At 41.1% G+C, this 12,063-nt stretch overlaps 1 protein-coding gene across 1 annotated transcript; it reads right to left on the minus strand.

The window, feature by feature from the left end:
- Window positions 1–516: 516 nt before the first annotated feature.
- LOC111608726 (B-cell receptor CD22-like) lies at window positions 517–6,840 on the minus strand. Its single transcript, XM_023334659.1, has 10 exons — window positions 6,781–6,840; window positions 5,573–5,920; window positions 5,259–5,483; window positions 4,807–5,067; window positions 2,871–3,131; window positions 2,252–2,512; window positions 1,704–1,964; window positions 1,477–1,576; window positions 1,324–1,369; window positions 517–831 (listed from the first exon to the last, which is right to left on the minus strand). The coding sequence occupies exons 1-10, from the start codon at window positions 6,830–6,832 to the stop codon at window positions 730–732; spliced, it is 1,917 nt and encodes a 638-aa protein (XP_023190427.1). The 5' UTR covers window positions 6,833–6,840; the 3' UTR covers window positions 517–729.
- Window positions 6,841–12,063: the final 5,223 nt, after the last annotated feature.

The raw sequence follows: 12,063 nt of genomic DNA on the forward strand, positions 1-12,063 counted from the left end.
TGAATCCACATTGTCCAATTTGCTTGACAGCACCACACCGTGCTACTTCACTTGCCTCTAGATCGCAGGCTGTTTGCCCTTCAGCCATTACCAGAGATTTAAATGTGTTAAACAGTAATTAAAATGTCTAAATATACAGTACAGACCAAAAGTTTGGACACATCTTCCAATTCAATGGGTTTTCTTTATTTTCATGACTATTTATAAGGCAATAAATCCCACTTATTAACCTGACAGGGCAGGTTGACCTATGAAGTGAAAACCATTTCAGGTGACGACCTCTTGAAGCTCATCAAGAAAATGCAGAGTGTGTGCAAAGCAGTAATCACAGCAAAAGGTTGCTACTTTGAAGAAACTAGAATATAAGGGGTATTTTCAGTTGTTTTACACTTTTTTGTTTAGTGCATATTTCCACATGTGTTATTCATAGTTTTGATGCCTTCAGTGTGAATCTACAATGTCAGTAGTCATGAAAATAAAGGAAACTCATTGAATTAAAAGGTGTGTCCAAACTTTTGGTCTGTACTGTAATTAGGTATTAAGTAATTGGAAGGTACACCACTATTAAACTAGTAACTTGACTTTACCCAGCTACGTTTACAAAGTAGCCAACACAAGGCATAAAATATAAAAATATAGCCACTGTTTGAAAATGTTTATTTCTGCCACCAGATGTCATCGTTTTGGTTAAGATCTCATTCCTGTCCATCTACCCATAAAGTCGTAACTTCACTTGGTTTCACGTTGGGTTGGTTTGCTTCTCTCCTCCTCCTGCGATGCAACAAAGGCTCTCAAGGTCGAGATGTTCTCATATTCATTACACAAGTCCAGCTGTTATAGGGGATCAAATGGTGAGAATTAAAACGGTTTATTAAAATTTAGCGGTTTATGCTGTCATCAGAGGTATTGCATTAGCTCCCATCGTGCTACTTTAAGTTTTTATCCCTCATGGCATTTGGACGTCTTTTCTCGTTTCTTAAATATGTTTCATCTCTCGTGCAAAAGGTGTCTTCATTTCTAAACATGGTTGGACGCAACAAGCTTAGAAGTTGCAGGTCAGGAAATGATGCCAAAAGATGCGCAAGCTAACGAGACCAGGAGGACAGAATGGCTTTTTTTCCCTTTATTGCTCTGAATATTTATGAGCCTCTTAACTTCCAACCATCTTCAGGACTGAAGAAGCAAAAGAAAAAGTCCAGTTGCCTTCACCTGAGCACTCATGATGATCATCGCTGAATGACAGAGTCTCTACCAGCAGTGCAGCAAGTTTATATCTTTATATTACATATAAATAGTTTTTATTTAACCGAATGGATGTCTTACCTCTATGTTCTCGACATGTTCCTTCGATTCAGTTGGTTTCTTCTTCCTGAGTCAAGCAAATCCAGTATTTCAACAACAAACGGACGAAAGTACATCCTTAGAGGATATAGATATGAATTAAGCAGTGGAGCTAAACGTGTTTGCTGATATTACCTCGTACAAAGAGAAGAAGCAAACAGAAGAATCAGCAGCAGCAGTGCAGCTACAGCCAACTTTATGATGTTCATTATCTTGAACATCATGTTTCTGTACCCTAAAAAAATTAAGACCAAGCAATATTTTAATGGAAAATAGGAATATAAACGCAACATGTGAACAGAAATGGACATATCATCAGCATAGATGGATAACAAAAGAAATGGATGCCTTTGCTGACTTACTTGCAGCAACAGTAAGATGTATGGCAGATTTGTGACTCCCTCTGCTGTTGTGAGCTTCGCAGTAGTAAAGGCCACTATGCTGTCGGCCAATATTTGTGATGGTGAGATTTTGTCCTGAACTTTGTGGCGTTTTCTCATTTTCTTTGAACCAGGTGTAATTAGCGGCGGGGTTTGAATCACTGATGCAGGTGAGCGTCAGTGAAATGCCCTCCATGACCTCACCAGACGGACTCAACGAGACCAAGGGAAGCTTTGGAGCATCTGGATAAAGATGAGAGTACATGTCAGTTTTTTAATGAAAATGTACTCCTCCTTTTCTTCCCTCCATCTCCAATGGCCCTGATATGCCATTGTGTGGTCTGGGTCACAATGCTTTGGCAAAAACTGTTTTCTGTTTGTTTAATTAAAGCATTTTAAAACATTTAGACATTTTAGAAACGGTGTGTATGATCATTTTTTGCCATCTTTTTGAGACAGCAAGAAGTTTCATGCATAAAAAAACAGTATATCTGAAGTATCTTATTTAAAGGAAATAAGATTTTTCTTACATTCCACGTCAATCAAGAAGCCGTCCGAAGTCGTCCTGTTGAGAACGTTCTCAGCCGTGCAGAAATATTTTCCAGAATCAGACAACTGAACAGACTTGAAAACAAGTTTTGGGCCTTTGCTGAGAGGATTGGCTTCGTGCTCCTTGTGCCACGTGTAAGTAGCTCCTGGATTAGCATCAGCGCTACAAGTCAAAGTCACCGAGTTTCCCTCCACTACTTCACCTGGGAAACTATGTGAAACAACGGGGAAGCTCGGTGGATCTAAAAGAGAACAAAAGAATAGCATTTTAGCATTTGGATAACCTCTGTGTCAATCTTTTTTTATTTTTATTAGCTTACGCTAGAGTATGAGTGTTTGGAAACATGGTAATGGTTTTCCAATTGTGTGAAAAAACAACAACCTAACTACTCCTAAAAAATCTGCTTATTTCTTGCTTAAGTTCCACAAATGTATACTTTTAGCACAACAACTTTACTGTTTGAAGTTTCTAAATGTTTGTAAAGTTACGGTCTGAGGAGACGTGTGATCATCACATTTCACTTGCAAGCTGTGAAAGCCAATTCTGCCCCTTTTGCAGTTTAAGTTGGTCACTTTGAACGTTATTTTTCAGTCACTTACATTTCACATCAATAAGCACGCCTTCAGATGTCGCTTTGCTCAGCATATTCTCTGATGTGCAGTAGTACTCTCCAGAGTCAGATGACTGGATAGACTCAAAGACGAGTTGTGTGTCGTTGCTCAGAGGCTCAGGATTGTTCTTCTTGTACCAGATGTGCTTAGCTGTTGGATTAGCATCACTGCTACAAATCAGGTCCACTGAGGTTCCCCTCACTACTTCACCAGAGGGTCTTAATGCCACAGAAAGAAGCCTTGGCCCGTCTGGAAGGAAAAGCATGAAGACTTTGGAAACTTAACTTAAGGAGATTTCTGATGATGGTTTTCGAGCAAAACTAAACAATCATTTGTTCATAAGTGACTATGGGATCAGTTGTACAGAAGGGCTGTACCCTGGTCACTAAAGCTCCACCAAACTGATGTGTTGCTAACTGGGAGCATTTTGGGAACCAAGTTGTAATTCTTTTTTGTCTTAACGATCCTTTCTCAGCTTTCTATAACTCCCTCCAGGTTGAAAAACGGACGCAATGCGTTCTTGATGTTAACTGACTTTTAATTAGACACAGGTGTCTTTAATGAACTGTACAAAAAAAGCACATCAAATAATTTTTTATACAGAAAGACATTCTCATAGAGAACAGACAAATAATAACAGCAAAGCATTCACGTTACAGAGGTTTGACTTAAAAAAAAAAATAGACGCATTCTGTCACACGTGGCTAACAGAAACTCAACAAATTCTTCACAAATAAACATTCAACTTCCACATAAACACGTAAAATACAAATTATTTACCTCACTGGCCGCTTTATCCTGAAGGGGTTAAAAAAAGAACCTCTCAGCGTCCATCTTCTTTTAACTTCTAGAAATTTCTCTAGCAACCAGAAAAAGAAAGCACACTGCCCTCTACTGAGTGCGGCGTGCAACTGAAAACAGATCCAAACCAAACACTGGTTCCACTCAGGAAACACCCTGCATTATTTACTCTAACTCAAAACCACCAAATCAACTCAAACTGCTCAAATGCCACCGATGGCAGCCACACTTACAGTATTTGCAATCTTTTTAGATTTTTCTCCAAAATCCTCCTTGATGCTACTTGCTTTAACAGTTTGTTGGTGAACTGAAGTTCAACTTAGCAGCTTTTTCCACTGCTGCCTCCAGAAACAACGAAAACGTTTACAAGTGGCAGCTGAAGCGCTTTAGGTGACAAAGAAGACATAGGAAGTCGGGTGGCTGGTGTCAAAACAGAAATACATTTAGTTCAGCAGAGTCGCTCAAACATGAGCCAATAAAGTGTGAAAAACTTGAAGAAAGGTGTGAAAACCTTTCTCTAGGTCAGCTTGGTTCGTTTGGGGACCACAATTGCAAGGTTTGTTATATTTTCAGCTGCTGCGTCTCGCTGTCATGCTGCACTACGTCAAACGATCCAACCTGATTGAACAACCTGTTCTTGCGCCGCGCCAAGAACTACGCAGGCGACTGTCTCGAAAACCTCCAAAGAAGACCAGTGCAACTTCCTTCTTCACAAACTGTAACCAGAAATGGAATTGCGTACAATTTTAGAGGTTGTAGGACTTCTCATCTGTCTGTGGGTAAAAAAACAACAAAAAAAAGCCACAAGCCATTTCTCCCTGTAGTGCTAAACTTGTGCATTTAATTTGACTCTATTGACCCAGAATGCTTTGAGCTATAGTTCGCTTCCTGCTTTCAGAGCGTTCTCTTGTCCACCTGCGTTCACATATGAACCGCAACAGAGCTCACTTTGATTTGAACCGAGACCTTAGATTTTAGGCATTTTTGGTTCCCATTAGAGCTCGATTACATGTTCACACCTTCCCGCATAAACCGGACTGGTGTGAATGCACCCTAAGTCAACACTCTAAGAGTAAGTTGAGGCAACCTCCACAAGCCCCCAAAAATAATTTACTTTACTTACATTTTACGTCGATAAAGACGACTTTAGATGTCCTTATTCTCAGCACGTTCTCAGCTTTACAGTAATACTCTCCAGAGTCAGAGGACTGGATAGACTTGAAGACGAGTTGTGAGTCTTTGCTGAGAGGACCAGAAGCGTCCTTCTTGTACCAGCTGTATGTAGCTACTGGATTAGCATCACTGGAACAAGTTAGAGTTGTTGGGTCGCCCTCCACAATGTGACCAGAGGAACTCAGCGACACCGAGGGAAGATTTGGCATGTCTGGAATAGAAAACACAAACCGCTATAGTGCTTTGCAACGCCAAACATATAATTTCTGGTACTAGTTTTTATTGAACAACATTAAAATGTTCATTTGTATTGAATCAATAGAGTCGTTTAATGACATGCACTGAACAACACATTACATCACCAACATGAATCTTCAAAGCAACGTGTAAAACTCAACTGACACACTGCCGGAGACGGGAACTGTCTGTGTCCTGCCGCGGCGCACGAAACGCGGTCCGCGAAAGAAAACGTGTGTGAAAAAGGCGAGGAGGTCTGCGTCAAAACGTTCTGCCCGTTCTTGATCCAGATGTAAGGATGTCGGTCAGGCAGACATTTGCTTTTGCACGTCATCTCTGCCAGAGTCCCGCTCGGTCTGCGCTCCCATTTGACCACCTGCAGCTCGACGGCTGAATTCAAGACAACACAACAGAAACTAAAACCATGTGATCATTTAACAGTAAAATCAACAAAGTAAGATTAAAACTGACAATATTACCAGAGACTGACAAAGTGACCCCTGGCAAGCCGGTGTGTTTTCCACTTGGGTGATTGGTTATGAACCTGAACTTGTAGACAGCAGCGTCACTCTCTCGTACGTCCCTGATAGCCACGGCGCAGCCATTTTTATACTCTATACGACCTGCGTAGTCTGGGTCAGCTTTCAGATCCACAGGAGCAGCAAGTTGTTCTTTGGTGAACCATATTCGGTTTGTAACTTCTATGACCGTATCCCCCTCTCTGTCTGGATGTGTGTAGTTGCATTGCAAATCCACCGTTGAGCCTTTTATGGCGCAGATCTGTGAGGGAAGGTAGGTCACGCTCCAGCCGTTCTGACCCCTGACCCCTGCAACGCATCAGCAACAGAAGAATCAGAATGAGGTGAACAAACAGGACAAAAATGCATAACCCAGGAAGAATATTGATTAATAGATTTGGGTTTATTTTTGTTCTTGCTGATAGGAGTCACTTGTGTTTGTGTTTGAATGTTAGTGCCTGGAACCAAGTGGATGGAAATACTTTCTCAGGAGTGATCTGTTTTAGTGGTTTAGACGTTTGGCGCTGCCTCACATCGTGTCGCTTTACATGTGCTGCATCGGACGCAGACACAGTGAGAGGTCATCCAGGTCCAGATCGGGGCAGATATTGTCTTATGAAACTGTGACTTCATTAAACTCTTGCACTGTGCCATCAAACAAATGAGCCCTGAAAATAGCCGGGTGACGGCCTTTGGTACTCTGTACTGAAAAAATCAAATATTTTGGAAAAAACCCCAACAGAATTTGATTTGTATACTTTGATCAGCTTTCCAATGAATTTAATATACATTGAACTTGTGATGCTATTCACATCTCTAATATTTCAGAGCATTGTGAATACATGCAAGACACTTTTTCATGTTTCAACATTTGAATTCACAATAAAGACCAGTAATTAAAATCACACAGTGTTTGTGTTTCCAAAGATTTCTGAGGTTGTGCAATACAAAAAAAATTACGAGGCATTTTGCAGACAACTGCGCGTCTTCAGGAGAATTTTCTTCCCAAATGAAAAACAAAACAAAAACATGCATTTTTCTGTGTAAGCAAACCGACTCTAACCAGGCCATTTCTGTCAGCAGCCTGCTATACATGACGTACTCCACACGTCCCCCTATAGCTCTGCTTTATTTAATGGACAGATAAAGGAGTAAAACACACACAGTACCTGTCACGGAGAGAAATGCAATAAGTAACGCGTCCACTGCAGTCCAGCGCATGGCTTCCCCCTCCGTCTCTTTCTGTGATGTCTTCACGTCTTCATGAGGTGATAAATGTTGACCTTAAATCATTCTACCTATGATGGTCGCTGATAGCAAAGTCACATGTCCTCAGTGGTTTGTGGTTTGTACAGAGCAGCTCAAATAGCCCACTTAGTTTCACACCATCTGAATTCGACCAAAGAAATTAACAAGGTTGTGCATCTGCTGGTAACTGGGTTGTCCTGTAGTTCACTTTTTTAAAAGGCTGCAATGAATTCCTACAAAATGAGATTTAAAGTAATCTAAGATTGCATTAATATGGTGGTGTTGTTCTTTTTAATGCGATTGAAATTAATGCCAGCAACAAACCAAGTTCTTATTCATTTCCGTGCAAAGATTGTGCTCACTGCTGCTCTTCACAGGTTGAAAAGAAATGTTTTTATTGCCACAGTAGAAAGAGGAAAGTTACGGAGGAGACGACATCAGACCAGGAAGCTGGAACTTCCTGAGAAAAACCAGGCAGGGTTTTTACAGATATCACTCTCACTCATTGTGTAATAGTTAACATAAGAAGCACGCTATTTCCCTTGCAAATAGATTACATCTCACACACCACTGTGTAATTTTGGATTTAAAAAAACAACTTCTAGTTCCTTATATTTCTACAATTTATGACCTGACGTTTATGCAGATTTGAGCAGAATTACTCAGCTAGAATTTTCTGGTGAATCGTTCACACTTACATGTGACTGTTTCTGTCATTGTTGTTTATTTTGTATTAATAAACATGTTTTTTTCATTTGAAATGTTAAACATGTATTTATTTTAAGTTAAAAAGCCCCCCATGCCCTTCTCTTGAAGAAGATGACTGTGTGGTTTTTGTGAAGTTCTTTATTAAAGGAAGTGATTTTGTTCTATGTGAAAAAAGGAGGAGGGGGGGCGCTAGTGTGCTGTAATGGAGTAGACATGTTTTGCAGAGCTCCGTGTCACTGCCTTCATTTAAAACTTATTCACTGCACCAAAGATATTATTTTTTTCACCGAGTGAGTAGCTAGCACCCGTCTCTTCAGTTTATTTTAGTTTTGGCATTTCACATCATGCCTAGGAAAGACGAAGCCCAGAAGTCGACTGCTCAGGCGGGCTCCGCTGTTAGCAACGAGACTGTACTAGCCGCCGTCAATAGCCACAAAGATGATCTTTCTAAAGTCTACACACTCGTGGATACTCTCAAGAAATCACTGGAAGGACGTCTGGACTCAATTGAAGCTCGTTTAACAACCCTGCAGACAGAGCACAGTGAGGTCCGGCACCGTTTGGATGACATTGACTCGGCTCTAACCTCTACCGATGCCCGTGTTTCGGCCCTGGAGTCATCATGTAGCGAGCTAGCGGCGGCTAACGGCCTTCTTAAGAAAAAGGTTGACGACTTGGAGGGACGCTCGCGCAGACAAAACATTCGGATTGTTGGCCTCGAGGAAGGTGTAGAGGGGGCTCGACCTGCAGAATTTGTCTCAAAATTTATCTCTGAGCTGCTGGGACAGGACAGCTTCCCCAAGCCCGTTAAAATTGACAGGGCGCATCGTGCCCTGAGACCAAAGCCACTTCCTAATGAACGTCCTCGGATCATCATCGCCAGGGTCCACAATGACCGCGACGTGATGAATATTCTGCGGTTGAGTCGACAGCAAGCCCCTCTGATGTACCACGGCCAGAAAGTTTTCATATTCCCAGACTACACAGCAGAGGTTTCAGCGCAGCGCCAGGCTTTCAACACCGTGAGGAAGAGGCTGGTGGAGGCCGGAGCCACATGTTCCCTGCGTTTTCCTGCCAAGCTGCAAGTGTCTTTAAATGACACTGTGAAATCCTTCACTTCACCGACTGATGCAGAGCGGTTTGCCAATTCATTGTCTCATATTAAATGACTTTGTTAATCATTCTGTGCTAGTTAGTCTGCTAGTTCGATTAAGCTTTGGTGCATATTAACATCTATACAATTTCTGGAGGTAAACACGGCGTGTTGTGTTTAGATTACCCACTTGTGACTTTTTTTTTTTTTGCTCTGTTACCCGGCAGCCTCCACTCTAGATTTTGGGATATGCCGCTTTGTTCATGTTGCGGCAAGGGTGAGTTTTGGGGTTTTTGTTTCTGCGTTGTTGCTGTTAAATTGCCTGTGTTTTGTTTTGTTTACCCTGTCAGCTGCTTTTTTTACGTTGTGATAAATGCAGGATAATAGCACTTTTAAGTCGAGCATGAGTCCTATTAATTTTGTTTCCTGGAACTGTAGAGGCCTTGGTAAGGCACTTAAAAGAGCGAAGGTGTTTTCACATCTAAAATCACTTTCATCTGATATTATCTTTCTGCAGGAGACTCATATTCATCCAACTGAGCAGAGACGGTTGAGATCTTCATGGGTGTCTCAGGTTTACCAGGCTAATTTTTCTTCCAAGGCTAGAGGGGTTGCAATCCTTATCCGCAAGTCTATTCCATTTATTTTTAACTCCATGTCTGCAGATCCGGGGGGGAGATATGTGCTTGTCACTGGCGAAATTAATTCCATCCCTGTTGCCCTTTTGAATATTTATGCCCCAAATTGTGACTGCCCCGACTTTTTCTGCAAGATATTTGATATTATTGCACAATTTAATAATAGGGACATGATTATAGGAGGTGACTTCAACTGTTATCTCGATCCAGTGTTGGATAGGTCCTCCAATAAGGTTGCCTCTTCTTTGAAATCAGTGTCTGTTTTAAATAACCTCATTAAGTCACTAAACTTAGTGGATATCTGGAGGCTTCAGCATCCTTCCGATCGCAAATACTCATTTTTTTTCCCCCTCCCATGGTAGTTTTACCAGAATTGACCACTTTTTAATTGATTCTAAATTGATTTCACATACAGTCAGTTCTCTCTATCACGGGATCTTAATTTCAGATCACGCCCCTCTCTTACTTCAGATCCACTTTAATCTTCATGCTCCATCGTTCAACTGGAAGTTTATCCCCCCCATCAATTCGGATCAAGCACTTAAGGACTTCATTTCAGCTAAAATCTCAGATTTCCTTCTTTTTAATGACAAAGGTGATGTGTCTGATTCAGTCTTGTGGGAGACATTTAAGGTGGTTCTGAGGGGCAACATTATTTCTTATCAGTCTTCGGTCAAAAGGGCCAGATCTCAGCGTTTTGCAGATATTCAGGCTGAATTGGCTGTTTTGGAGGACAGGTACCAGAACTCAAATGATGAAAATATACTTAATGCCATTTTGAAGATAAAATCTGAATATAACCACATGCTTGGGGAACAAGTTGGTAATTGCATTCGCAAACTTAAACAAAAGCATTTTGAACTGGCGGACAAACCTGATAGATTGCTTTCTAGACAAATAAAAGGCACACTGGCAGATAGAGCTATTCATAAAGTTACTTCTCCTTCTGGCCAACTGTTAACTGATCCTAAACTCATTAATGATGCCTTTTTCAATTATTACAGTGATTTATACACCTCCAAGAGTAGTGCTACCAGCACGGATATTAAAGTCTTTCTAAACAATTTAAATGTACCTGTCCTGGATGAATCCGCCAGGGCACACCTGGACTCTAGTTTTACTATTGAAGAAATTAAATCCGCGATACACTCTTTATCTCCTGGTAAGGCTTGTGGTCCGGATGGGTTTGGAATAGATTTCTATAAATGTTATTTGGATCTGGTTGCCCCTCTTCTTCTGCGTATGGTGAACTCTTCTGTGGTGGAGGGAGTGTTTCCCCAGAGTTTGTATGATGCTCATATCTGTCTTCTCCTGAAGAAGGGCAGGGATTGCTCTAATGTTGCCTCATACCGTCCTTTAAGCTTACTAAATGGTGACCAAAAAATAGTAGCCAAAGTACTAGCTACTCGTTTAAATAAATGCATAGCTCATCTGATCCATCCCAACCAGACTGGCTTTATCCCCAACAGGTATTCCTTTTCAAACACTCGTCGACTCTTAAGTGTTATGTACCAGTCCAACCTTCCTGCCTCCGCAGTTATTTCATTAGATGCTCAACAGGCATTCGACCAAATTGAATGGGACTTTTTGTTTTTGGTTCTCCAAAAATTTGGCTTTGGCGATAAATTTATGACTTTACTAAAAATGCTTTACGCTCAGCCAAGATCCTCAGTTCTGACTAATCACGACAGGTCTGCTTCTTTTTTATTGCACCGCGGAACCAGACAGGGGTGTTGTCTTTCTCCGTTGCTATTTGCATTGGCCATGGAACCCCTTGCTATTTCCATCAGGAACCATCCATCGATCACTGGCATTTCAGACTATGCTACAGATAGTCCCATTGGCCTGTATGCAGACGATGTTATCCTGACCCTTTCAGACGTTACAGTCTCTCTTTCTCCACTTCTTACACTTATAAATAAATTTGGCAAGCTTTCCGGTTTTACTATTAATTGGGATAAAAGTCTTTTTATGCCTCTTTCAAATGGTCTGAACGCTGCTTTTCTTAGCAATCTGCCATTCAAAGTTTCCACTAGTCATTTCGAGTACCTGGGGATAAATATCACAAGAGACCCTAAACTCCTTTTTAAATATAATTTTTTGGATTTAATCAACAAAATTAAATCCATGGCTGACATGTGGAGGCACCTTCCTCTTTCATTGATTGGTCGCATCAATGTTGTCAAGATGGTGCTCCTTCCGAAATTTACCTATCTTTTTCAAAATATACCCATTTATCTCACTGCTTCCTTTTTTAAGATGATAGACTCTATTATAATCCCTTTTGTCTGGGCTGGTAAGCACCCTCGAATATCAAAGTCTCACCTACAGAAACCTACTGCGGAGGGGGGCCTAGGCCTTCCTGTTTTTCGATACTATTACTGGGCGTGTAATGCCAGATCCTGGGTTTTCTGGACTCAGTTCTGTTCGAGGGGTGAGGTGGTGGACTCGCTACTACCCAAATGGCCATTGAACGAAAACCTTGCGTTATTAGAGCTTACTTCTTCTTCCTCAGCTGCAGTATTGTTTTCCAATCCTTCTTTGTCCTTGCAGTTGCTGAAGGATAATTTTATACTAAGAAATTCACTCAGGATTCTGAAGCAGTTAAAGAATGTATTGAATCTCCCTGGCTTGTCCATCTATGCGCCGATTTGTCAGAATTCAGCATTTAAGCCAGGTAATATGGATGTAGTTTTTAAGCACTGGTTAAATAAGGGGATAGTTGCTGTTAAGGATTTATACATTAATAATCACTTTGCTTCCTT

The sequence above is a fragment of the Xiphophorus maculatus genome, chromosome 5 (genome assembly GCF_002775205.1).
Source record: "Xiphophorus maculatus strain JP 163 A chromosome 5, X_maculatus-5.0-male, whole genome shotgun sequence".
In the NCBI taxonomy this organism is placed as follows: domain Eukaryota; kingdom Metazoa; phylum Chordata; class Actinopteri; order Cyprinodontiformes; family Poeciliidae; genus Xiphophorus; species Xiphophorus maculatus.

Excerpts from the sequence above, each read along its gene's own strand:
- LOC111608726 (XM_023334659.1), bottom strand. The coding sequence starts at position 6,832 with ATGCGCTGGACTGCAGTGGACGCGTTACTTATTGCATTTCTCTCCGTG. Across the intron at positions 3,132-4,806 it reads CGTCTTTATCGACGTAAAAT|ACGGGCCAAGGCTTCTTTCT; the intron begins GTAAGTAAAGTA and ends TTTTCCTTCCAG. Across the intron at positions 832-1,323 it reads AACATGTCGAGAACATAGAG|CTGGACTTGTGTAATGAATA; the intron begins GTAAGACATCCA and ends CCCCTATAACAG.